Here is a 23874-nt window from a genome sequence, read left to right as displayed (position 1 = left end):
GAGTCATTATCACTTCCAAAGTGTTCGTTGTACCGGAAAACAACGGACACATCAACGCGTACATCGTCCAGAAAAGGCTCCCATGTATTAAAAACTGATCAGTTGATGAGTGAACTACACGTTAGGTGGTCTGGGGGGATATGGTCAGGGGATTCAGACATTAAATGTAAGTTATATTCTAAATTTAAGTGAATATTGATCTTTTGGTTGATCTGTTTGGTTGTATTAATGTGAGATGGTGAGACCCCCCCACACCACCACCACACCCACAAACACACACACACGCACACACACACACACACACGGCTCTGAGGTGGATCCATGTGGGAATGAGATCAGGCTGCTTTCACTTTACTAAAACGCTCTTCTTTAAACGGGTTACTCTAAAATCAAGTTAGCTCCTTCCTCTCCAGGACGATGTCTGTGTGCTTTTGACGGGATGAAGACACGCTCCACTTACACTCCAAACAACATGTCTTCATTAGTTCAACATTTCTGAGTCAGACTGGCATTGTCAGGGCAGAACGTGAACTTCATGTTCTCTGAAAGGATCTTCTGAAGCGTCACAAACGATCTCTGCAGCGCTGTGGTTCTCCCTCAGCGTTCTCCTTTCTCTGTGTCTGCTGTCGGGCTGAAGTTGTTTTTATGAAGTTACTGTGTCAGCTTCAGGCTTCAGCTCGGCTGGCACGGAGCTTGGCGCCTGCGGCTCTCTCTCCTCCAGGCCTCAGATGTAACAGCAGCTCTTACCTCTTCTTCCAGCTTGTTTTGATTTGTTTCGAATCTTCCAAACTATCAGACTCACTATAGAAGAATCCGAACATCTCGGGTTCTGATTGGTTGGCCAAAGAACGTAAAGGTTTTCCAGCTAAAGTCAGGCAGATATTTCACAAGAGTGAAACGGCATGGGTTTAAATGAGTTCATGTCTCACTGGAGCCTCCCACACACCACACAAATGTGGGAGTGTTCATTTACACACAGATGAAGAGCTCAGGGAGTTGCTCCAACCAAAACATCTCAGTAACATGCAGGTAGCACAAACCGTCCTTTGATTGTTCACCTTTGTGTTCTGTGAGGGAGGAGGACGTCTGTTTTTCATGTTTCAAACGGTGTAAACTTCCCTCACGTCTCACACACCCGAACTGCTAAAAGTACAGTAAACACCATGTTTGCTTGAATATAAACTTGTTGGTGGTTTCATTTAAATCAAAAAAACAAACTGTGTGTTTATTAACGACATTGACGTTCTGAACCTGTTTGAAAAAAAAAAAACAGAATGCATTTCTGCCCCAAATCCAGCAGGTTAATTTTCAACGTAATCCAGAGGCGTTCGTGTTTCCTCTCACGCAGCGCCGCACTTTGTTTACTATTGTTTCTCACTATTGTGAAGAATAAAAACCAACCAAACAGGTTTTGGTGGTTTGGTAGGAGTGGTTGTGGACGGTTGGGAAAGCAGAAAAAGGAAAAAGCTGACTGTTAAGTAAGGAACTTAATCAGACTTTTAGAGCTGCGGTGGTACGAGGAAGCTGTCGGCTTAATGCTTTCTTTATCTGCCTCCTTCCTGTTACATATCTTTCTAAACTGAACATGATGGTTTACATTTCATGTGCAGCTGATTGGCTGACAGACGGCAGCAGATAAGCCGGGTGAAAACAGCAAACGTGAGCTGCAGGTATGGCCTCTGCTTTCTCTGCTGACATTCGCAGACTGTCCGTGGTATCGTCTGCTGCTCAGGCCACCTTCATTTTCCCCATCCAAATTTTCCCAGCTGCTCAATTGTCTGGGTAACTTTCCGATACTGCTCCACCTGAGAGGAACACGGGATCTGCACACAAACAGGCACACAAAGACCTCCCCCTGGCTCGTTGTGAAACAACAGGGGAATCTGCCATGGTGTCACCACGCACCTGAGTACTTTTCCACAGATAAGAGAGAGAAGAGCTCCGTGTTGATGTTGACTCTGCTGTTTTTACTACCTCACATTCAGTTAATGCTGCTTTTATCAACGTTCTGCTCCTTCACCGCTGTCAGCTGGTGCACGAGGATTTCCACTCTCGGTTTCCACCTCCATCCCATCCCCGGAAGGTCACAGGTCAGCAGGACAGTAACAACCTGATTCTGTGGACGAGAAGGCTGGATGTACAGGGGGAAAAGTTCACCCTGAGCAATGTTCCGTACATTTAACCACTTTCAACTCGAAAAACCTTCTTGTTTGTGTGCAACAAAGCAACTATTCATGAACACCCCCCCCCCCCCCCCACTCCCCAGCCATTAAATTTGAGGTTGGATCCCAAGAACACAAGTCCCCGTCCTCATGTGACCCTGGAGTTTGGAGACAATCCACATAAATAGATCAATCTGGGGCTGCGATGTCCAATGTTGGAAAACCAGCGTGTTTTTGAAAACCCTGACTGTGCAGAGCAGCAGCCTGACGTGACAATCAGCTTCTGTGGACCAACTCAGCTAGTGTAACACCGAATAGCTGTTGTGAAGTCATGAGGATCAAAGAAAACAACACTCTTTTAGCTCAACCTCTCTGTTTTATGAAAAACAACAACCTCCATGACGTCTCACGGCAGAAAAACAACAGATTAAAGCGCCTATATCATGAAAAATCAATTGTTTTAGCTTTTAAGTGTAATATAATGTTAATTTCTCACTAAAAACACCCCCAAAGAGGTAGTTTAAACCATTCACGTATTTCTGAGTATTCCCCCAAAAATCTTCTCTCTGAGCACCAGCCCCTCCCAACCCATGAAAACGAGAGGGTCCTCACATTGTGACATCACAAAGTGAGGAACCGCCCGTTCCAGGAAGAGTATGCACTGCCAGCCACGCCCCCGGGCTAACACGCACACCCACTTTCTCAGTAGAGCTAGCGGTGATCGACTGAATGCTTTTAAATTATATGAACATACATCTTTGAAAAAGTTCAGATGTTGTTTGTTTTTGTAGAAAAACTCAGACACACTGCTGAGGCCGGGTCTGGGATAATGTCAAGAAAGGGGCGGCACCCACAAGGAGAGAAAAGTGGAGCCTCGGAAAACGAGTCGTCTCACTACTGGGTTAGAAGAGAACTCAGAAAAATAACTCATATTTCATTAAAAAAGGTTCTTTAGTGTACCAAAGGTAATATATAATCATATATGTTTTTATGTTGTTATGGGGCGACAGTGGCTCAGGTGGTTGAGCGGGTTGTCCAATGATCGAAGGGTTGGCGGTTCGATCCCTGCTCCCACCAGCCAAAACGTCGTTGTGTCCTTGGGCAAGACACTTCACCCTCCTTGCCTCCAGTGTGGTTCCACTGGTGTGTGAATGTGCATGAATGATCCCGGTGATGGTCAGAGGGGCCGTAGGCGCAAACTGGCAGCCACGCCTCTGTCAGTCTGCCCCAGGGCAGCTGTGGCTACAACCATAGCTTGCCATCACCAAGTGTGAATGAGGAGTGAATGAATAATGGACACACTGTAAGCGCTTTGAGTGTCTTGAAAAGTGCAGATAAATCCAATCCATTATATATATATCATGCTATTCTTAAAGCCTTAAGAATAGCATGATATAGACTGTCTAAAGAATGAAATGAGAACAATTTGAACATTTGCTGAAGGAACCATCAGTGATCAGGACTCTGCAGATTCATTTTAATAACATTACCAGTAGGTCAACTGTCTCATTTTCATTCAGAAACTTTTGTGTTGCATGAAGTTGGATGTTGTTGCCTCTATCAGGTAACGTTACACCTCACCTTCTGCAAACAGCCAATAGTTTTTGTTGACAGCCTCGTAATTTTTATATCTGAATGTAATAACTTTGGGAATCATTTTTTTGAACACAAACTGGCGTCTTGTTTGATGGATCGCCTCCATTGGTTGGCCTGGACTTAAATGGTTGGATGGTTCTCATAGCCGGCAGTAAGTCAGACTTGTTCCGGGTGCATGTTGGACTCCGGCAGGGCTGCCTTTTATCATAGTTCTGTTCATAGTTTTTCTGGACATAATTTTTAGGCGCAGCCAGGGGCCAGAAGGGATCTGGTTTGGGGACCACAGGATTTCCTCTCTGCTCTTTGCAGATGATGTTATCCTGTTGGCTTCATCAAGCCAGGACTCCCAACTTGCATTGGGGCGTTTTGCGGCCGAGTGTGAAGCAGCTGGGATGAGGGTCAGCACCGCTAAATCTGAGGCCATGGTTCTCGACCGGAGAAAGGTAGTTTGCCATCTCTCATTGGGTGGAGTGTTCCTACCCCAGGTGGAGGAGTTTAAATATCTAGGGGTCTTGTTCACGAGTGAGTGAAGACCGGAGCGTGAGATTGACAGGCGGATCGGAGCAGCTCCATAGTGGTGACGAGAGAGCTGAGCCAAAGAGCAAAGCTCTGAATTTACCGGTCGATACTCGTTCCAATACCCCTTGTGCTATCCTAGGCACTTTAAAATTGGGAGTTGGGTCATCTGGACCCACTAGACAGTGCGCTGAACTTTTTTCTTCAATGATTTGTGATCTTCACTGGTGTCCATGGATTACATGAAATCCTCTCCACCTTTAACCACCTTTGTCATGGCAGGGAGAACACGTCAATGGTCTTCTTGACCCCATAGGATAGCACAAGGGTTACCTACCTATGGTCATGATTTCTGGGTCATGACGCCTCCTTGGGGAGGTGTTTCGGACATGTCCCACTGGGTGGAGGCCCCGGGGAAGACCAAGGACACGCTGGAGAGACTATGTCTCTATGGTGGCCTGGGAACACCTCGGGGTCTCCCCAGAGGAGGAAGTGGCCAGGGAGAGGGAAGTCTGGGCATCTTTGCTTAGACTGCTGCCCACACGGTCCAGTTCTAGATAAGCAGAGGAAGATGGATGGATGGATGGATGGATGGATGGATGGATGGATGGATGGATGGATGGATGGATGGATGGATGGATGGATGGATGGATGGATGGATGGATGGATGAATTGAATTGAACTAAAACATTGTGAGCCTAAGTTGATTGAACATTGTGCCAGCAGCAGCACACACACACACAAAGACAGAGGAGCAATCTATGTTGTACTTCAAAGTCATTTTACATTTTGCCTTTAAATTAGTGACTCTAGTCCAAGTCGCGTGTTTTGAGTCCAAGTTTTGTGATTCTAGTCCAAGTCGTATGACTTGAATCACCTCTGTCTGAAAGTGGTTGGAGCAGCACTTCGGGGTAGAGCAGAGGTGCTGCACAAAGCTTGGACAGTGGGTAAAATAAATGAAAGTGTTACAAACAGTGGTAAAAATCAAAGGTCACACGTCTTTGCTGACGGGCAGTGGACTGTGCAGTTGCTGTGTTTGAAGAGGCGCTGCATAATATCACATTCAGTGCCAGAAATTCTGTAAAAGGACATAAAAAATTAAGTGAGAAATTTTGTGCTAAAGGAAGAAGTCCATGTTTGTGTGCAGATGTGGATTTATGACATCTCTTGCCACAATTCTCCCAGTGTCCAAAGCAGTTTGGTCCCAGATCGTAGCGTTATTCAGCGTCCGCAGCATTAAGCAGAAACCAAAAATATGTAACCCCGAGGAGAGCAGAGTTAATGTTTGATGTACAGGGAGCAAACTCTGGCCCTGTTAGCTTTAATCTGAAATGATCTGTGGCCTGGACAGGCTGCTCAGAGGCCGCACAGATAACAGTTTCCATTATAGCAACCTGATCGGAAGGGTTGTAAATCTGTGCAGGGACAGGTGGATCCACACCTGAACAAGGACAAACACGGCTGTAAACAAAATGTTATCAGCTACATCTCAAAGCCAATGAAATAAAAGCAGAAAAGAACTTTTGCTGATGATCTAACTTAACTGAGACCCCTGCTGACCTGACAGCTGCTCGGATGTTTCCTCATTTCACGTGTGAACTCATGAAGACAGCTTTCATGACAGCACCTGTGCACCTAAACTTTCATCAACACTTTTGTTTTTTTTAACGCTTTCTTGCGCCATTGAAGCGGACAGCAGGGCATCGAACCGCAGACCCAGAAGTCCTGATTTCCTGTCTGTTTATACTGCCACTGCAATGATACGCTTCTGGAATTTTCAAAGGTTTGAGTGAAATGAGACTTTTCAGGACACCTTAAAGAGGGCTGGCTGGAGAGGCGCCTCAGTGTCGGATCTGACTTCCCTCTCCTCACCTGTGGATGAAGCGCGCTTCTGCAGCAGCTGCGAACACGACCTGGATGTGGACGGTTCATCACTGCAGTTACACCTCACCAAAAAGTCTTCACCTTCAGTTTGTCTTTGCTGCTCCTGATCGTCTCCTTTAACCCTTGTGCTATCCTAGGCACTTTAACATTGGGAGTTGGGTCATCTAGACCCACTAGACAGTGCTCTGAACCTTTTTTCTTCAATGATTTGTGATCTTCACTGGTGTCCATGGATTACATGAAATCTTTCCACCTTTATCCACCTTTGTCATGGTAGGGAGAACACGTCAATGGAAGGGTGGGGTCATCTAAGATAGCACAAGGGTTAGGAATATTCTCGCTCTATGCCTCGATCACATTTCAAACCTAAGGTCAGATTAAAAACCTTAATTTACTCTAAAGGGTCTATATCCAAATGTGTGATCGGATATTCTTTGGCACAAATAAAAACAATTTTTAATAAAATAAGGTCATGTCCGAATTCCCACCCTAACCCCTAGCTACTAAAAAAGTATGTAGTGCCCTGAATTTTAAAAGGAATTCGGACTCCATGCTCACTTCTTTCCTTGTCTTTTTTAATGGCGGATATGACATAATTGATTTCACAAAGTTAAAATCTAATTGATATGAGCGTTTTGCAACGATTATTTTTGAGTCCTCTGTCTTCTGAAGATAAAAACGTTAATGATTAAGTAAAAAAATATATTTAAATACATTTTTTTTGGTAACAATTTGTTTCGACGCAATGCATTGTGGTCTATATTCGCCACTCTAGTGAGCATCGATGCACACTGGTTTTTCGCAGAGACTTCTGTGAAGTTTTCTTGGGCATTCGATTTGGGAATTGTAGATTTGAACAGCACTACAAAATGGCCAACGTGCTATATAGTGCACTATGTGGGGGTTTAGGGGGGAAGTCAGCCACAGCCCTAGAGTTATTTTCGCAGCTCATTTTCCTACCAGGATGTAAGACGACTCGAACTCTGAGGCTCCGCCTTTCTCTCCTTGTGGGTGCCGCCCCTTTCATGAAGTCATCCTAGAGTCGGCCTCGGCAACGTGTCTGAGTTTCTCTCACGAAAAAAGCAAGATGGGCGGTTCCTCACTTTGTGATGTCACAATGTGAGAACCCGCTTGTTTTCGTGGATTGGGAGGGGCTGGTGCTCAGAGAGAAGGTTTTTACAGGTATACTCAGAAATGCGTGAACAGATCAAAATGCCACTTTGGGGTTGTTTGTAATGATGAAATAACATTATAATACACTTAAAATCTCAAAAAAGCTGATTTTGGGGTGATATAGGCCCTTCAAACTCCACCGTACAAGCTGTGGGAGTTCTGCTAAGGAGAAATTTTCTGTCATTTGCTTGAAAATTAGCTGTTATAGCTTCAGCTAATGTGGTTAAAAGTTGTTACTTGAAGGTGAAGTGACTACTCTCCTTGTTTAAAAGAAAAAAGATATGAACCCTTCACAGATCCGGTTTGCTAATAAAAATGAAAGAAGACAGCTTATTTTTTCTTCTAACTTGTTCTGCCCAACAACTGAGCAAACATCTGAAAGCTGAAGGCCTTTTGTGTCGGACATATTTCACCTTTACAAGAAGGGGTCATGATTCTTCGGAATCCAGGGTGTATATTTGTGCAAACCCTTTTTTTTGTTTTTTTTTAAACTATTTTTATTACATTTCATGTTTTAAATGTATGTTTTCTTTGTCTTTTTTTTTTTACAGAAGGAAGAGATAAGGGAAAAATGTGAAATGGGGGTAGAAGAAAAAGAGAGGGGGGGGGTGAGGAGATGCAAGCGCCAAGTTGCTCATTTGAGTAGATTATGATTTTAAGCTTCATAACATTTATGCTAGATGTGCTGGAAAGACAAATATTACATCCAGGAAGGAGAATCTGACACTAAGATAAGTGGAAGACCTCTGTCCATCAATATACTGATCTCAACTGGACAAACTGTGAAAACATTACCAGATAACGGATTCACTATGTTTTGATTTACAGTTTGAAACCCAAAAATAGTTCATTTGTAGCTGACATAACATAGTTATGATCATTTAATCATGTAATTAAATGGTCTGGAACCCCGGGGGGGGGGGGGGGGTCACCTGTAGTACCATGGTTCCTGTGCAGCTTTAAATACACAAACATGAGCAGCGTAGAAAATGTTCAAAGTTCACCATATTGGACTCGCTTTGAGAGTTTTTCTTGGGCTACATTTTAGCGGCAGTTAAAAACAACCACAGTGTGTTTGTGTTTGTACTTGTGTGGTCTTGTCTGTTGTGTGTGTCAGCAGTGTTGTGTGTGTGCGCACGCTGCAACCACAGACAAGTGGTGCAGGATTTCCTATGTATCTGGTGCATGCAGCTCCTCAAATTCAAGTGCGAGCCGACACAAATGCTTCCCTCTCTGCTCCTCCGAGGAAAAGTGGGGCAAAGATTTCAGAGTCATATTTTACGTATGCGACCTCTGATCCCTGTCAGGGAACCCTGTGCCTGGATCATGTTTTGGGACAGGCATGTTGTCTAGGCCCCAGGTTAGAGGAGTTCATACGGGGGGGGTGGGGAGCACTTGTTGACACGCTGAGCAGCCGCTGAAACCGGCCCAGCGACAGAGGAGGACTGCAGTAAATTCTTTCCAGAGCCAGCTGGAAAAACCCAAAAAGAGCTGTTTTGATGACATGCGAGGCCTTCTTCAGCCGGGCCCTGCAGACTGGCCGGTGCTCATGAGAGAACAAACACATCCAACCCACTTTAGGAGCAAAGTTGCATGTTTGTGAGGGTCTCAGGGCAGCTTCAGCCTGCTGCTGATATGAGGATGGAAGACTCTGTCTTTGGGACAAACACTGAACTTCCACAACAGAGACCCGGCGATGCCACGGTGATGTCAGCGAGGTTGTCTTAGACCAAAATTCTGTTATTGAACGCAGCCTAAAAGATGAGGCTCTTTATTTTCAGCGGCAGTCGGGCAAACAAAGCTCCAAACGGAGCAGCTCCAGCACCTTGAAGGCAGTGAGTGTTCACCGTAGTAGAGCAGTTTTTAAACCCCAAACAATAAAAGAAGTGTGCTTCTGCAGCTATCTTTGGTGCAGATATGAATTCCATGCAACCTTCTGCTCCGCTATCTGCATTTGCGCCTCAGCAAAATCTCAACGTGAAGCTCAGATAATGTGCTGATGGAGGCGAGCGAGTGCGTGCGGATGAAAAACCAAATCAGATGAATATTTTTTTGCCTCCTGCAGAGGATGTGGAGATGACAAACCCACAGAAACTTGGGCCACTGAAGACAACCGCAGGGGGAAAAACATCTACATTCAAAACGTCAACTACAAATAGAGCACTTTGTTGCCATGGCTACCTGAACTGCTGTAATTTAGACCTGTTTAGCTGCGCGGCACACATTGGAGCTCTGGGTCCAGTTTGTTCTTCATCAGTGTCACCAACTGTAGCGTGATGAGGGATGAAGTCAGCCTTCTGCGTTTGATTTCCCTCTTAATTATGTCATCTCTGGTGTTCCTTCTGTGTTTAGGATTCCTCCTCATGTGACTCATTTCAGAAAGTGCTATGATCACTGTGGCAGCGAGGAATAAACCGCTTTTCCAAGTACTCAAACAACACACAGAAAGAAGTCATCTTAATGCATAAAGTCCCATTATCTGGACTTGGATCATCTTCTAACATTAGGAATGTTTCCCTGCTTCTCCAATAGGCTTTCGGTTCTGATGTGGTTTTTGTTTTTAGCTTCACAGATGGTGTAGAATTTGCATAACAAACAAAATGAAGAAGTTCAGTGATGTCAGACATCATTATAGCATCAAACGTTTTTGTTCTGTGGTTTCATAGAACAGACTGTTCTAAGAGATCTCGCTCTTGCTTACACATCTGACACAGGAACTTCCTGAGTTCTTGGCCTTTTCACCAAATATTTAGACCGAGTTATCTACGTTAACCCGGTTATATTAGGTAGTTTATGGTTTTGCTGGTATTACAGGAAGTTCAAGGGAGAGGCAAAAGCACAAACACGGTTCATCTGTGAATGAATTCTGAGAACTGAGAATTAGCAACCACTTCAAGTCCCAAAACAAAAGAGACTTGGACGAAACTGACGCAGCTGATTAAAGAAAAGTAATAAAGTTTCTTTAAAGTTACCTGCAGACAAGTAACTAAACCCAAATATGTGAGAATATTCGAGGCTTTATTTTAATAAAAGCTTGGTTCTTTGCAGACAAGCTCGGCCCTGTTTGGTTCAGTATTTATAACTCGGTCAGCTGACCTTGCACTTGGACTGTTCCATCTCACGGGGAGACTTGTTTGTACGACAAAAACACTCCCGTTACAGCTGTAATAACTTTTTAAACTGACAGTTGTCTCACAAATCTTTCCCACCCGGGAAATCTGAGCGCCTCCTCTCACTAATTCTGGATGAAACCGCTTTTTTGGTGTTGGGCAGCTCGGCACATCGAACAACACCCCTGCGCTGCGCGCGCGATGGTACGGTCCCATGTTGAAATTCCCAGAATTGAGCAGCCTGGTTTCTTAGAACTGGATTCTCAGAACTGGTGATGCTCAGAGTTTCGAGGAAACTTTTACAAGGTGACTTTCCCCCCTTCCTTCCCTCCTTCCTTCCTTCCTTCCTTTCCTTCCTTCCTTCCTCGCTGTTCGGCGTTAGTGCAGATGTGCGGTGGGGTCGGCAGCAGCGGCTCTGCGGCGCCGTGACTTTGACGGTTTTGACGGTGTTTGGTGGAAACATGAGCGTCTGGCCGGCAGTGATTCCGCTGACAGCCGCTCCGCCGGGCTGCAGACGGAAGCTCAGGCCGAGCGACCAGAGTTCAAACATCTGCTGTGATAACTTAACATGTGGCCTTGACGCCTGATATTAGCTGAAGCCTTTACTGCCACGTATCTACTTGTGGTTCTGGTTTGTTTTGAGGACTTTGCTCCTTCTGGCTTATTTGTCAAGTTCGAGCGCGCGCGCGATCATGCTCCGCCGCGCGCCTCGGGACCGGTCGGTCCGGTTTCGTTAGCGCGCGTCCTGTTGTATGAGTTCATTCTATCAAACTTTATTTGGACTTTTGTGTGTGTTTGAGTTCCACAGCAGTCGAACTCCTCGGAGTTCCGGCTCGCCTGTGGCGTAACTCGCGCAGAACAGCCCGCGTGCGCTCAACCCAGCTGCTACAGAATCGCCTCGCCTGATTGGCTTGGCGGTGGGGGGGTGGGTTGAGGGGGGGGGGGGGGCGTTAGCGACATACGCGGGTCCCAAGTTTTTTTTTGGGGGGGGGGAACAGGAAACCTCTGTGTTCTGGGGAGTTAATCTGAGCGCGCAGGACGGAATGTGCCCAGAGAGCGCGCGCGCGCGCTGCTCCGTGCGCACTTAAATCAGAACTGCTGAACACAAAGTTGGTTCGGTCCCAGTCATGGTCGATCAAATACATTCTCTTTCCTTAAACGTGTTTTCCTTGCCTAAAATAAACCAAGTCGCTTTTATAAACGGTTATAAAGAAAGGGGGGGGGGGGGGGGGGGTCGGTTCGTTTCATAAACCCGCCTGTGTTCCGTTTTAGTGCCGCCACCTTCTGTTACAACGCCGTCATTACACGCTTGCTCTGTTCTAAGAGATGAGAACCACAACATCACAGATGTCATTCCTGTTGAGCTGATATGATGCCGCTCTGCCTTAACATGAACGCTCTGCTCTGTCTGCGCAGACGGCGACAGTATGGCCCTGACTGCAGACGGCTGCATTCAGTTCACGCGCCACGCAGGCGACGTCCTGCTCAACTTCAACCGTCTGCGCAGCAGGAACATGCTGACAGACGTGACCGTGCAGGTGGATGGACAGGACTTTCACGCACACAAGACCATCCTGGTGGCCTGCAGGTGCGTCCTCGCCAAACTCAGCCGCGCGCCTTTTCCCCTGAGCCGTTTGTAACCTGTCGCTCCCTTTGTCCTCAGTGGATTCTTCTATTCGGTGTTCATGCATCCCGAGAACGCAAACCTCAGTGCCATCAGCTTGGACCCCAAGGTCGACCCCGAATGCTTTTCGCTCCTGCTGGACTTCATGTACACCTCCTGCCTGAACCTCAACGACAGCCTGGTGCTGGCCACCCTGAACACAGCCGTCTACCTTCAGATGGAGCACGTAGCTGACACCTGCCACAGGTTCATCAAGTCCAGGTGAAGAAAATCAGCATTTCAAACTGTTTTATTATTATTATTATTATTATTATCGTTCTACTGAAAACGGAGGAACGTGACCTCTGAACTTGTCTCCACAGACATCAGAGTCTGAACATGCAGCTGGATGGAGAAGGAAGCGTCTCCATGAGCCTGCCAGAGGAAATACCAGCTGCAAGACAGACGAAAGAACAAGACGCAGACTCGAGAGCCAAGTCCCCCTCCAGCACGTCCTCTCTGCAGGACGGCAGGGCTTACATCCCCACCGTTTTCAGGGGGATCAACACCTCTAGCTCCTATCACGTCTATGGAGATTCCTACATTCCTGCTGGAAAGTTCAGTGATTCTCATGAGATCGGACCCCAGAACCCCGAGTTCAGCACCGTCCTGGACCGCTCCGCTCTGCCCCACTGCGCCTTCTCCTCTGCTGTCATCAAGCCAGCCCTCGGCCACGGCAGCACCCAAGCCCCCACTGCTGCCATGGAGGAAGACGGCCCCCAGCATCCTCCTGCCAGCTACCTCAGACTGTCCAGCAGCTACAACAGAGGGGTCATTTGCAGTCCTCAGAGTCCCCTAAGATCTGACTGCCAGCCAAACTCCCCAACCGAATCGAGCAGCAGCATAAGTGCCAGCATGAGCCAGAACCAGGCTCAACACTGCCCCAAGGAGGCCAAGGCCCGCAACTGGAAGAAGTACAAGTTCATTGTTCTGAACCAAACCACAGATGGGAGCGACAAGGAGGCTCAGGGCAGCAGCACGGATGTGAGGGTGGAGTCGCCCGCCCACAGCCCCTCCAGGAGTGGTGCGGCAGGTGGACCTGGTGAGCACATGGAAGAGGGCGCCACTGAGCAGCGAGACGATTCAGGCTCGTCTCAGAGCATCCGCAGCTGCAGGAGCAACAGCTGCAGCAGCATCAGGTAATGCTGCGCAGACAGAGAAGGCTGTAACCAGAGCAAAGAGGAAGGACACTAACCAGACTCCTCCCCCCACAGGTCCTCAACCTACGGCTGTGACAGTCCTCGCAGCGTGGAGGGCAGTCGGCTGTCCCCCGACTCCTACAGCAGGGAGGACAACGCCAAGCCGCACTCGGCTTATTCCCCGTCCAGCTGTGGTTAGTGAGCTGAACCTGCAGCCGTCTCCAGCTGCAAACGTGCGTGAAGCTAATATTTCCCTTTTGCCTGCAGACAATGATTACTTTTCCAGCGGCTGTGACTCCAAATTTGCAGAGGAGGAGCACCTGAAGGAGCACATGCTTCAGGCCCACAGCGACAAGCCCTACAGGTGCGACTGCTGCCAGGCCGCTTTCCGCTACAAGGGCAACCTGGCCAGCCACAAGACCGTTCACACAGGTACGTCGGCGCCTGCAGAGCCGTCGGGTCGCAGAGCCCGTAGAGTCACGTCTCTAACTCGCCGCTCCCCTTTCAGGTGCCAAACCGTACCACTGCAACATCTGTGGCGCTCAGTTCAACAGACCGGCCAACCTGAAGACGCACACCCGCATCCACTCAGGAGAGAAGCCGTACAAGTGTGAGACATGCGGCTCCAGGTTTGTGCAGGTGAGAGCAAATGCCCGCCGTGACGGATGAAGCCGACGCCCATCCAGTCACCGCTGGTGTCTGATTAGCTGCCTTTTCTGCGCCGTTCCTCCAGGTGGCGCACCTTCGTGCCCATGTGCTGATCCACACTGGGGAGAAGCCGTACCCGTGTGAGATCTGCGGCACGCATTTCCGCCACCTTCAGACGCTCAAGAGCCACATGCGGATCCACACGGGGGAGAAGCCATACCATGTAAGGCTCCGCCCCCTTTACCTGATGAAAGCAGACTCTCTGTGCTCTGAGCATCAGCGTTGACTTTAACCCACGGCTTTTTTCTTCTCTCCAGTGTGAAAAATGTGACCTGCACTTCAGACACAAAAGCCAGCTGCGGCTGCATCTGCGGCAGAAGCACGGCGCCGTCACCAACACGAAGGCGCCGTACCGTCGGCCCTCCAGCAACGCGGCGGCCATCGGCTCCTGCTGAGTCTTCGGCTCTGCTCCCCAACAATTCCTTCCTTTATTTAATCAGTTTTGGAAGAAAAGAAGAGACTCTGATAGCAGAAATTGTTAATATATGTTTGCCTTTCTGAGCTTGTAAATGGTGCACAGTTCCTCCCTAATGTGGCGTCTGGATGTGAAGCAGCAGAATGTAGACCTGGACGACAGTTTAGATTCCTGCTTTGTAAAGTGAGAAGAGCTGAGCGGTGAGAAATACTGTTACAGTTTGGCTTTTGGTTTTCGGTACAGCAGATAAAGATAATATATTTTCAGACGGCGGTCTGCTCTCACACATGCATGACCTGCACTTTCCCAGCAAACCGCAGCTTCACTCTCATAAGGGCTTCTGAGTCACTGCTCTGTTAAAAGTACTGATGTGAAGCTTCAGATTCTTTTCTATCATGTTGATATTTTGCACATACTTCTAATGTCGTCCTAGTTCTAAGTATTTCCACTATTGAAGTTCTCATTGAGTTCCATTCCCAGCACTTGCTCGGTTTGTTTTCATCTGGTACTGTTCTCGTCGTGCTGTTTGAGTTTCTCCTCTGGGAATCCTGCTTTTATTTTGAAACTCGTGCTCTCAGCATGCAGTCAGTAGCAGTGATGGTGCCTTACGTTCTCCGAGCTGAGAATGACTGCAGGGGTCCTCTGCCTCTGCGGCGCGTGCGAGCGTCTTGGGCGGTGCACGCGCTCATGCGTGCGGTACTTCAGACTGCAGCTCGGTCTATAGAATGAAGCTCTTCAGATGCAAACACCAGGCCTAAAGCTAAAACACTCAGGAATGTTCAGTCACATGTAAGCAAATGTCTTTTGTAACAGTAGATTGTATATATTTGAAATATATTTATATATATATAAATATCAAGAAAATAAAGCGTATTGTGGTAAAAAAAAGTGTCATGATGCTCATGTTTGAGTTCAGATGGACAAAGAAAAGCTCCAGTGTGAAAGCTGTAAAGCAGCAGCAAAAAAAACAAAACGTCCACGGTAAAACCAGAAGAGTTCAGAGGTCATTTCTGGACCTACAGGATTCAGTTTTCATATGCCAGGTCAACTCTTACAGAGCCGTTTGGGTCGATTTCTCACAGACGAGTAGAAAGATGGCCTGAAAACATTTGTGCTTATATTTTGATTTTGATTTGAAATGGTTTATTTCAAGCAATCAAAGAAAGAATAATGCACAAAACAACACCATCAGCAGTTTCACATTCATACAAAGACGTATCAAACTTAGGATAATTGGACATGTTAATAAAGATTGCTTAAAAGGGAGTGGAAAGGAAGTGAACTTCTATACCCCTGTTTTACCGTAACCATTTTATTACATGATTTATCATCTGGTTCTTAACTTTTTATCAGATATCTATGTATGAAGTATCAATAAATCACATGACAATGATGAAATACTTAATTATATAAAATAGACAAGTTATTGCTAATAATTTGATTTTTTTTTTGCATAAATATAATGCAAAGAGAAAATGGCTTTTTCTCCAAAATATTAAATAGTTTATAACTTTTAACAAAGGTTCCTATGACGCTTTCAAAATAAAAGACACCCTGTGTCACATCATTTTAAGGCATGTAGTGTAGTGGAACATCAACAGGAGTTTAAAAAATATACAGTTTATTTTCCCATTTGTGGCGCATCTCTGCCAGAACTTTATAAATCTAACAAACCAAAATGAAATCAGAGCTAATTCAGTGACTCACCGTGTTTTCTGTACCATAACTCACACTTCAAATACCCTCCTTTCCCCACTTTGCTTTAATATGAAGGCTGCTGTCTTTTCCACATCCCAAAATGCTATTTTGGAGATTATTACTGGTAGTTAGTGATATAAACATTTCCAAAAATCCGAGTTTGTTTAAGTTGGCATTTAGATCTTGCTAAAAGTTCTGCTCAACCGTTCTGCGTTAAAGTCCCACTATCTGTCACTCACTTAGGTGTGCGAAAGTTGTTCTCCGCATTTGACTCATCCCCTGGGGGAGCGGTAGGCTGCAGAGACAGCCGCGTTCGGGAACCATTTTGGATGATTTAACCCCCCAATCCAACCCCTCAATGCTGACTTTCATGCAGGGAGGCATTGGGTCCCATTTTTAACCCTTGTGCTATCCTAGGCACTTTAACATTGGGAGTTGGGTCATCTAGACCCACTAGACAGTGCTCTGAACCTTTTTTCTTCAATGATTTGTGATCTTCACTGGTGTCCATGGATTACATGAAATCTTTCCACCTTTATCCACCTTTGTCATGGTAGGGAGAACACGGCAATGTAAGGGGGGGGGGGGGGGTCATCTAAGATAGCACAAAGGTTAAAGTCTTTGGTATGACTCGGCCAGGGTTTGAACCCACGACCTTCCAGTTACAGGGCGAGTTACTGAGCTGGTTAGTACAGCGTAGATTGAGAACTAAGAATTAAGCGCCCCCTTCTGGACAAAGGATTAACAGTCTGTCCACCTCTGACATCTGCATCGGATGCACAGCATTTTAGTATTTTGGGAGTATGTTCCAGGCCACACATCTGAATTACTTCCTTCCATGCAGCCATCATTACACGGGAAACAGGTTCATCCATCAAATCTATCTTAGTCTGCGATTTGATGTCCGCCAGTCGAGCTCTGACTGCTCCTCCCTTCACAGTTGACACCTACCTCCACCCCTCCACTTGGTTTACTGAAGTTTTTTTTTTAACTTTACTAACTTACTTTTACTTAATTAAAAAATGTAATTTTTCTTTAATCAGGGAGCCACAACGGTGGGGTCAAAGGGCCTCAGGTTGCAGAGCCCTGTCAGTAACAGTAAATGGGATCCGGTGATGGTGATGAATGGTACTGCTTCACCAGGATGGAAAGCGGAACAGCAAAGTTTTGAGGACCCAATGGCATTCCCTGAAGTCACACATTGACTGACGTAACTGAAACACATGGAATAGTTGGAGTTAAGCATTATTCTTCCTTTGTGTTTCAGGGAAGTCTTCAAGTAAATGCTCATTTCATCGTGTTTTCAAGGACAGAAGTAGAAAAAGAGATGCACGAATCAGGATGGGTGGAAAGGACTTTTCTGATGTGGGATTAAGCAGATGCATAGCTAAAACATATGAAGAGATCATCAAAAAGTCAATGCATACATTCTTGCTTTGGTTTTTTTTTTGTTTTGTTTTTTGCAGCAGCATCCGTGTGATTGACAGCTGTGTAAATTAGAGGCTGGATAAATGGGTCTTTCTATGACTTTATTTATTAAAGCAAGAGTTTTTATGCACCATGTTGAGACCGTGAAGAGTTGAACATCAGACGTGAAGCCCAAACATCCACACGGGTTCAGCTGCTTTGGTTTTCTACAGTAAATCCAGACAGAATCATCCGTTTCTCTCTGCAAAGGATGGATTTTTATCTATTGACACCCACACATGTAAATGCCACTTTTGAACCCCCCCTAGTGTTTATTCTATAATGTTCTTAAGGCGTCTAAAAGTAAACTTATTTTTTATTTTCATGGCAGAAATGGAGACACACAAAACAAACCTGATAGAAAATCCGAACTTTACCGGTTTTCTCTTTAATACTCAGATGCATTCAGGATTTCTTTAGCTGAATTATTTAAATAATTCTTACAGAAACGTTTTTTAAACAGAAAAATAAATAGTCTAATAGACCATTGGGGATAGTGTTGGCAGTCTTAAAAACACTTTTTGTTTGCATTAACGTTGCTTGTGGTTAAAAACGTCTTTGACCTTCAGTTGACCTCTTTGTTTTTGGCTGTAATGCCAGAACAAAAGACCTTTCCGGCTCATGTCTGTCTTTCAGTTTGAACTCGTGTTTAGTTCAGGTTCCTAATGAAGCAGAAAACGTCAGTGTGTGTTTAACATTTATTGTGTTTCTATGGCAGATTGTCATGTTGGTTCAAATCAGAAAAGAGAAATGAAATGAGCATGATGTGAACTTGACAGTTTTATGCAGATTTTAAACAAGCTTGCACTTGATCCAAATGTACATTTTTTAAATCTGAAGATCATAAATACTCCAAGGGTTTGGTCAGCCAGTTTCACATGTATCACTGCAGCACGGCTGTGGAGGTCTTCATTTGACGGGACTGCGTTGGTGTCCGTTCAGGTCCACAAAGGTTTCTGTGCTCAGAGGACCGAGTCTGCCTCCATGACAGCACATGATCAGAGGGCGGAGCTCCACAGATCCTCCTCACAGACAGACGTCAAGCAGCGGCGGCCGCGCATTGCTCCTCATTTACAGCCGCACATGTCATTTACAAAAGACACTAATCAGAAGAAACCAAACAGAACATCCAGTAAGAATGGCCGCATAAATGCATAATTAAATGTAATAAAAAGAAAAGTAAAACATAAGCGATGCTTCCAGACGGAGACACTCAACCCTCTTTGTCTAGGATGGCTTTGACCTCAGCAAACACCTGGAGGAGAAGAACAGGTGGACGTTCAGTCAGCAAGCACAGACTTCAGTAAAACAGACAGATGGTCGGTCTGCTGTGAACACCGCCACCAGCTGCCTGCCGGGTTTGGCTGTTTAGAGGACGGCTCGGGGTTCTGAGGGAAAGCAGCTGTTCCCGGGAACATTCCCGCGTCGTTTTCTGTTGGATGACTGCATAAGCCGACCACGTCACATGACTACCGTAACCATGACGTTCCTGCAGAATCTCTGAGCAACAGCAGGGGGTATTCCAGAAAGCAGGTTATGCTAGCTCCCACAGTAAGTTTGAGGCTAAGGAAGTTGATAACCTCAACTTTCGGTTCCAGAAATGGAGGTATGTTTCAGGATATGTCAAGTTGCCATAGCAACTCATGCTCTGAACATAACCTGGTCTGGAGCAGGTTTAGTTGAAGGTTAGTTTGTTTTCAGAGAGGTGAAGCAGCATGGCGTGTCCATTTGAAGATGATTTAGTGGATGAAGAAGCTCAGTAATACTTTTTCCACCATGAGAGGGTGATAAGACCACATATGGATGTTGGAAAAATAAACTTTTTTACTTTGATCTAACTTAATTATTTGCTTCAGTTAAGATAAACCATTTTTTGTTAAGTCAGTTTAAAAATAACACGGAGTTTTCAGACATTTATTTTTACTTTCATTTAAATTAATTCAATTAAGTAGGTGTAACTTTGGTGCTGCTGTTAGATCGGCACCGCAAGGAATTGTGGGATACCATTCCCTTTGCATGTCTGGACGGATTTTGGTTTAAGTGTGGGTTTTTGACCAAATGTGTTTAGTTGTTTTACTGTGTTTTGCCATGTTTTGCTGAGTTATTTTGTCCTACTGTGGTTATGTCTCTGCACCATGAGTGAGAGTGAAGGAGAGGATGATGAGTTTATATAGCACCACTACAATGTAATATTGTAATAACAAGGACGGAAAATTGTTTAATGAATTTGTCCACAATGTGCATTTTTTTCCCGTCCATTTTATTGTTATAAAAATGATCATATCTGCCGGCTCATACTTAGACATATGAGAGATCAAGACATATAATTAATTAAGATGGAAAAAATATCAATTGAATTGGAGTAATATGACGTTTAGTTAAATAAATATGTAAATTTGAGTTGTATAAACAATTATTGAGTTTTATAGACGTGAGAAATTAGGTTGATTAAATTTAACTCAATTATTTGTTACCAATAGAAGTATTTCATTTAAGGTGGCAAAATTGGATAAGTTGCGTCACAAGGAAAATGGAAATAAGATCAGAAACTTGTGTGTTGACTTTGTTTGTTCTTACAAGCAGAAACTCTTTCTTTTGATGATGCAGCCGTGTCACTTTTTTGATGGACGTATAATCTTCATACGCCGTCATTCAAACCTCAGACTCTGTCTCACTGTAGTATAGCGCTTTCTTTTTTTTCACCACGCGTTTCCATGGTGACTCCAGAAATCTGCGATCCATTGAGAATGTCTGTATGTACTTGCTGTGCACGTGCATTAAACCAGGGTTACCAAGTCGAGCGTAATTACGCTAACTCATATCCGGTCTTTTGGAACCGACATATCCAGAGTAAGCAAGTTCAGGCGGATTTCAGCCAGAGTTCAGGCTTAAAGTCAGGCTAGTTTAAACATGCTTCCTGGAATATCCCCCAGGGCCGGATGCGGACGACAAACAAAGCGCAGAAAGAGGATGCTGGACAAACGCCTCCAGCTGAACGCGGGTGGTTCTGAACTGGAGCGCTGCTGGAAAACAAAACGGAAGAGGAAAACTTTTCCTCAAAAAGGGAACGATGGCAGCCACACGGTTTGTGCGGAGCAACAAACCTGTGCGACCCTGCTTCAAGACTCCGCCCTTCCTGAAGGTCAAACAGGTTTTCCTGAACGGTGTGTAGATGGAAAAGCTCTGATTACCGGGACAGCATTTTCCTCTCTGCACACCAAACATGGTTCAATTTTGGAAGAAATGACTGAATGAGTAAACATTTTTTTATTCCGGTTCCAGTGCTGCACGTCTTTTGCTCACGGCTGTGTCACCATCTTCATCTCTTTGTTAAAACATTTTAACTAAATCTGACACTTATTTGTATCGACACTGGTATTATACATGTTGGTGGTTAAACCCTAGATAAGGGGACGTCATGAGAGGCGGGACCACTAGGTGGGGCAGTAGCGAGAGTTCAGGACTGTATGGTTGTTTTCTGGTTGTCGAATTAAGCAGTCTACAGCACGTCCCGTCCCGGAGCTTTCTTTAAAAAGCAACAATACGACAGACACATATTTTAAACTTCTGTTTTTTTTGCTTGTCCTCACCTCGTCCACAGAACGAGACGCGTCCACCGTCCGCACCTTACCGAGCTTCTCGTACAGCTGGACGATCGGCCGCGTGGACTGAAGGTAGGTCTGGATTCTGCACACATGAGATGTTCTGCTGGTTGTGGCTCAAGGAAAACAAACGGGGTCAGACGGCTGCAGCCTGAAGGGCGGATGGGAACCCTCACCTCTTCTCCAGACTCTCCCTGTTGTCGTCTGTGCGCCCACTGCTCTTCCCTCTTTCTAAACACCTCTGGATGCAGACCTGTGCACAAACAGACGGCTCAGCTGGGAGCGGGACGGGAGCACAGTGCAGGTTCCCTCCGCTCCAGGACGCACCTGATTGTCACAGTCAAAGAAAAGCACAAACTTGACGTCCGCCTTTCCGTCCATGACCGTGTTCCAGCCTTGAAGGTTGTCCTCATTCCGGGGAAAACCGTCAATCAGGAAGCGGAACTTGTTCTCGTCCTTCTGCATGGTGTCTTCCATGGCCTACAAACACACATTTTAGAAAACAGGAGGAGGTCTTTTAGCCGAATGTGGAGTTGGTGGGGCTGTGAGAGGGAGCTGCTGCCAGCCGCTTCCTGACACCTGCAACACGCCAATCAACAGAGAAAACGAACAAAAACCGGAGCAGCAGAAGCCGCTTTCTTCCCCAAACGGATCAGACAGACAGAAACGACATCCTCGCACAACCGACGGCTGCTGCTTCAGGGATGAGCCCCCTCCAACAGCCAGGAGGTTTCCAATCTGGAGCAAAGATAAAGAGGTTTAATGGACTGAAACGTTTCTTAGCCAGAGTGGGACGGAAATGCACGGCTGAAGTCCTGCAGGGATTTTGAACAGACCATGACTTCATTCATGAATCAGGCTGACATCCATTTTCCCATACTCTGTCTAAAGCTACGTTCAGGCTTCTGTTTTTCTACCGTTTACAGCACTTGACCGCCACCAAAGTTCAACCGATTTGGCACGATTTGTATATAGAGCCCAAAAACGGACTTAATAATGAGTGTGAACGAGAGAGTTACGCGTTTGTGAGCGCTGACGCAGGCTTTTGATCGGAAGTGGTCGCTTGAACAAGCGCCGCTGAGCGCCTGTGAATGCAGAGTGACGCAGAGAAACAAGTCCAACAGGAATCAGGGGAACGGACCGCATTCTTTCTAATTCATCTGCCTGCTGAAAGCAGAATAGATTTCAAATGTCTACACTCTGCTGGATTTCCAGATAGGTCTAGAATTGGATAAACTAGAACAGGAAGACGAGGCTCCAGCTGTCAGACTAACCAACTGCCTACTTCATTTCAGGCAGCGCGCATGCTTCTGTCTTTTTACACTGATAGTGTAGTATTATTTAAGCAAAGTTCAGAAAAATGTCAGAATAAAGAAAAGGACAGCAGACACATCAATGCTGGGATAAAACTTTCTAGAACTGAACCTGTAGTTTCTACCACTGTTGACGAGAAAGGACCAGCTTCAGTTCTTGGCTGTTAAAATAAAATAAAACTATTTTGACTCCGAGTGGCTTAAAGCCTCAAAGAATCATTTTGGTTTGAGTTCTGGTCAAGTGGCGCCGTGCGTCACGCAAAGGCCCTCAGAAAGCCTGACAACATGAAGAGCTGCCTCAGGGCGATGAATGAGTGTGGTGACAAGGCCTCTTGACGTATAATAAGGTGTCTTTGCAGGATAGTAACATCCCCATCAGAAGAAACCTGTGGGATTCACCTGCAAAGGTGTCAGGGGTCTCACCTGCGACAGACCAGGCAGCTTACCTTCCTAAGTAGGTTGATGGTGATCTGCACCGGGACGATTTGGCCCTCTTTGATGTAGTTGTCGATGAGCTGGCCGAACTCGGAGCCCTCTCTGGCCCGCTCCTCCCTCAGCAGGTCCCCGGCCGACAGGTGAGTGTAGCTGTAGTTCTGAGAAACCAACAGGTGAGTCAGAGCACAGATGTGCCACCCTTCAGCACCCATCTTCCCTGACAGGAGCCGTTATCAGGTGAACCTCTGCACCTGAGGGAGGTCAGGCGAAGGTCCAAAGTCTGGCCCTGCTCATTTGTCCTCACAAAGTCGGAACATTTTCAGTTTTGGCGGCTGGAACCAAAGGCCGGGCGGTCCTGAACAAACACGTCTGACTGATCCTGTTCAGGAACCGGATCCTGTTTGCCTCCGTGCACGGTGGGTGTGCGCGCGCGTGCACGACAGGATCCGATCAGGAAGTGGAATACAGGAATCCTGCAGTTACACCGACGGAAGCCGGGTTCGGGTTCGGGACGGCAAACCGTCTGAGTCACATCCCGACAGACAGGCTAACAGCTAGCTCGCTAGCTAGCACCCACACTCAACGTAAGGACGACCGGAAATGAATGAAATGTATTCCTATTTGTTTACAAAAACTAATTATCAGGAGGAGATGAGTTCAGACTCTGACTCTCTAGACGCGGGTTTCATTCCGGTTTGTCGGACCGTGTCCTCAGTCACTCAGACTTTCCCTGCCTTACCTCCACGATCCTGGAGCACTGGGTCCCTTTCCCGGCACCGGGCCCGCCCAAAACGAACACGACCTGCGGCTTCATCCCCAGCGAGACCCGCTTCAACAAGCTCGGCACCTTCCGCGACACGTCAGCGACCCAGCGGCCGAACATAAACCAGCGCCGGTCGTTGGGCCAAGAGGCCGAAGTCACTTCCGCCTTCGGCAGCAGCGACCAATGGGATTCCAGGGTGGTGTGACGCAGGCCTGTAGCTCCGCCCCGCA

At 46.3% G+C, this 23874-nt stretch overlaps 2 protein-coding genes across 2 annotated transcripts; one reads left to right on the top strand and one right to left on the bottom strand.

Moving 5' to 3' along the window:
• The first annotated feature begins 10639 nt into the window (after positions 1-10639).
• LOC101157565 (B-cell lymphoma 6 protein homolog) lies at positions 10640-15254 on the top strand. Its single transcript, XM_004078721.4, has 9 exons — positions 10640-10747; positions 11858-12029; positions 12105-12326; positions 12428-13243; positions 13319-13437; positions 13511-13675; positions 13752-13882; positions 13977-14114; positions 14209-15254. The coding sequence occupies exons 1-9, from the start codon at positions 10717-10719 to the stop codon at positions 14344-14346; spliced, it is 1932 nt and encodes a 643-aa protein (XP_004078769.1). The 5' UTR covers positions 10640-10716; the 3' UTR covers positions 14347-15254.
• A 2961-nt stretch (positions 15255-18215) lies between these two features.
• cmpk1 (cytidine/uridine monophosphate kinase 1) lies at positions 18216-23830 on the bottom strand. Its single transcript, XM_011486104.3, has 7 exons — positions 23621-23830; positions 22893-23039; positions 21461-21613; positions 21310-21386; positions 21122-21218; positions 18750-18786; positions 18216-18633 (listed from the first exon to the last, which is right to left on the bottom strand). The coding sequence occupies exons 1-7, from the start codon at positions 23762-23764 to the stop codon at positions 18599-18601; spliced, it is 690 nt and encodes a 229-aa protein (XP_011484406.1). The 5' UTR covers positions 23765-23830; the 3' UTR covers positions 18216-18598.
• Between the last annotated feature and the right edge of the window lie 44 nt (positions 23831-23874).

This window comes from Oryzias latipes, chromosome 17, assembly GCF_002234675.1.
Source record: "Oryzias latipes chromosome 17, ASM223467v1".
NCBI lineage: Eukaryota > Metazoa > Chordata > Actinopteri > Beloniformes > Adrianichthyidae > Oryzias > Oryzias latipes.
Note: the sequence above shows the minus strand (reverse complement) of the source record. Positions and strands in the feature narration are given on the sequence as shown.

What these genes read in the sequence shown, in the direction of transcription:
- LOC101157565 (XM_004078721.4), top strand. Translation starts at nt 10,717, where the DNA reads ATGCTCAGAGTTTCGAGGAAACTTTTACAAG. An exon ending in CACAGGTTCATCAAGTCCAG is followed by an intron (nt 12,327 to 12,427) that starts GTGAAGAAAATC and finishes TTGTCTCCACAG; the next exon opens with ACATCAGAGTCTGAACATGC. An exon ending in CCACAAGACCGTTCACACAG is followed by an intron (nt 13,676 to 13,751) that starts GTACGTCGGCGC and finishes CTCCCCTTTCAG; the next exon opens with GTGCCAAACCGTACCACTGC.
- cmpk1 (XM_011486104.3), bottom strand. Translation starts at nt 23,764, where the DNA reads ATGTTCGGCCGCTGGGTCGCTGACGTGTCGCGGAAGGTGCCGAGCTTG. An exon ending in TCTTTGACTGTGACAATCAG is followed by an intron (nt 21,387 to 21,460) that starts GTGCGTCCTGGA and finishes GTTTGTGCACAG; the next exon opens with GTCTGCATCCAGAGGTGTTT. An exon ending in CGTCTCGTTCTGTGGACGAG is followed by an intron (nt 18,787 to 21,121) that starts GTGAGGACAAGC and finishes CTTCTCCTCCAG; the next exon opens with GTGTTTGCTGAGGTCAAAGC.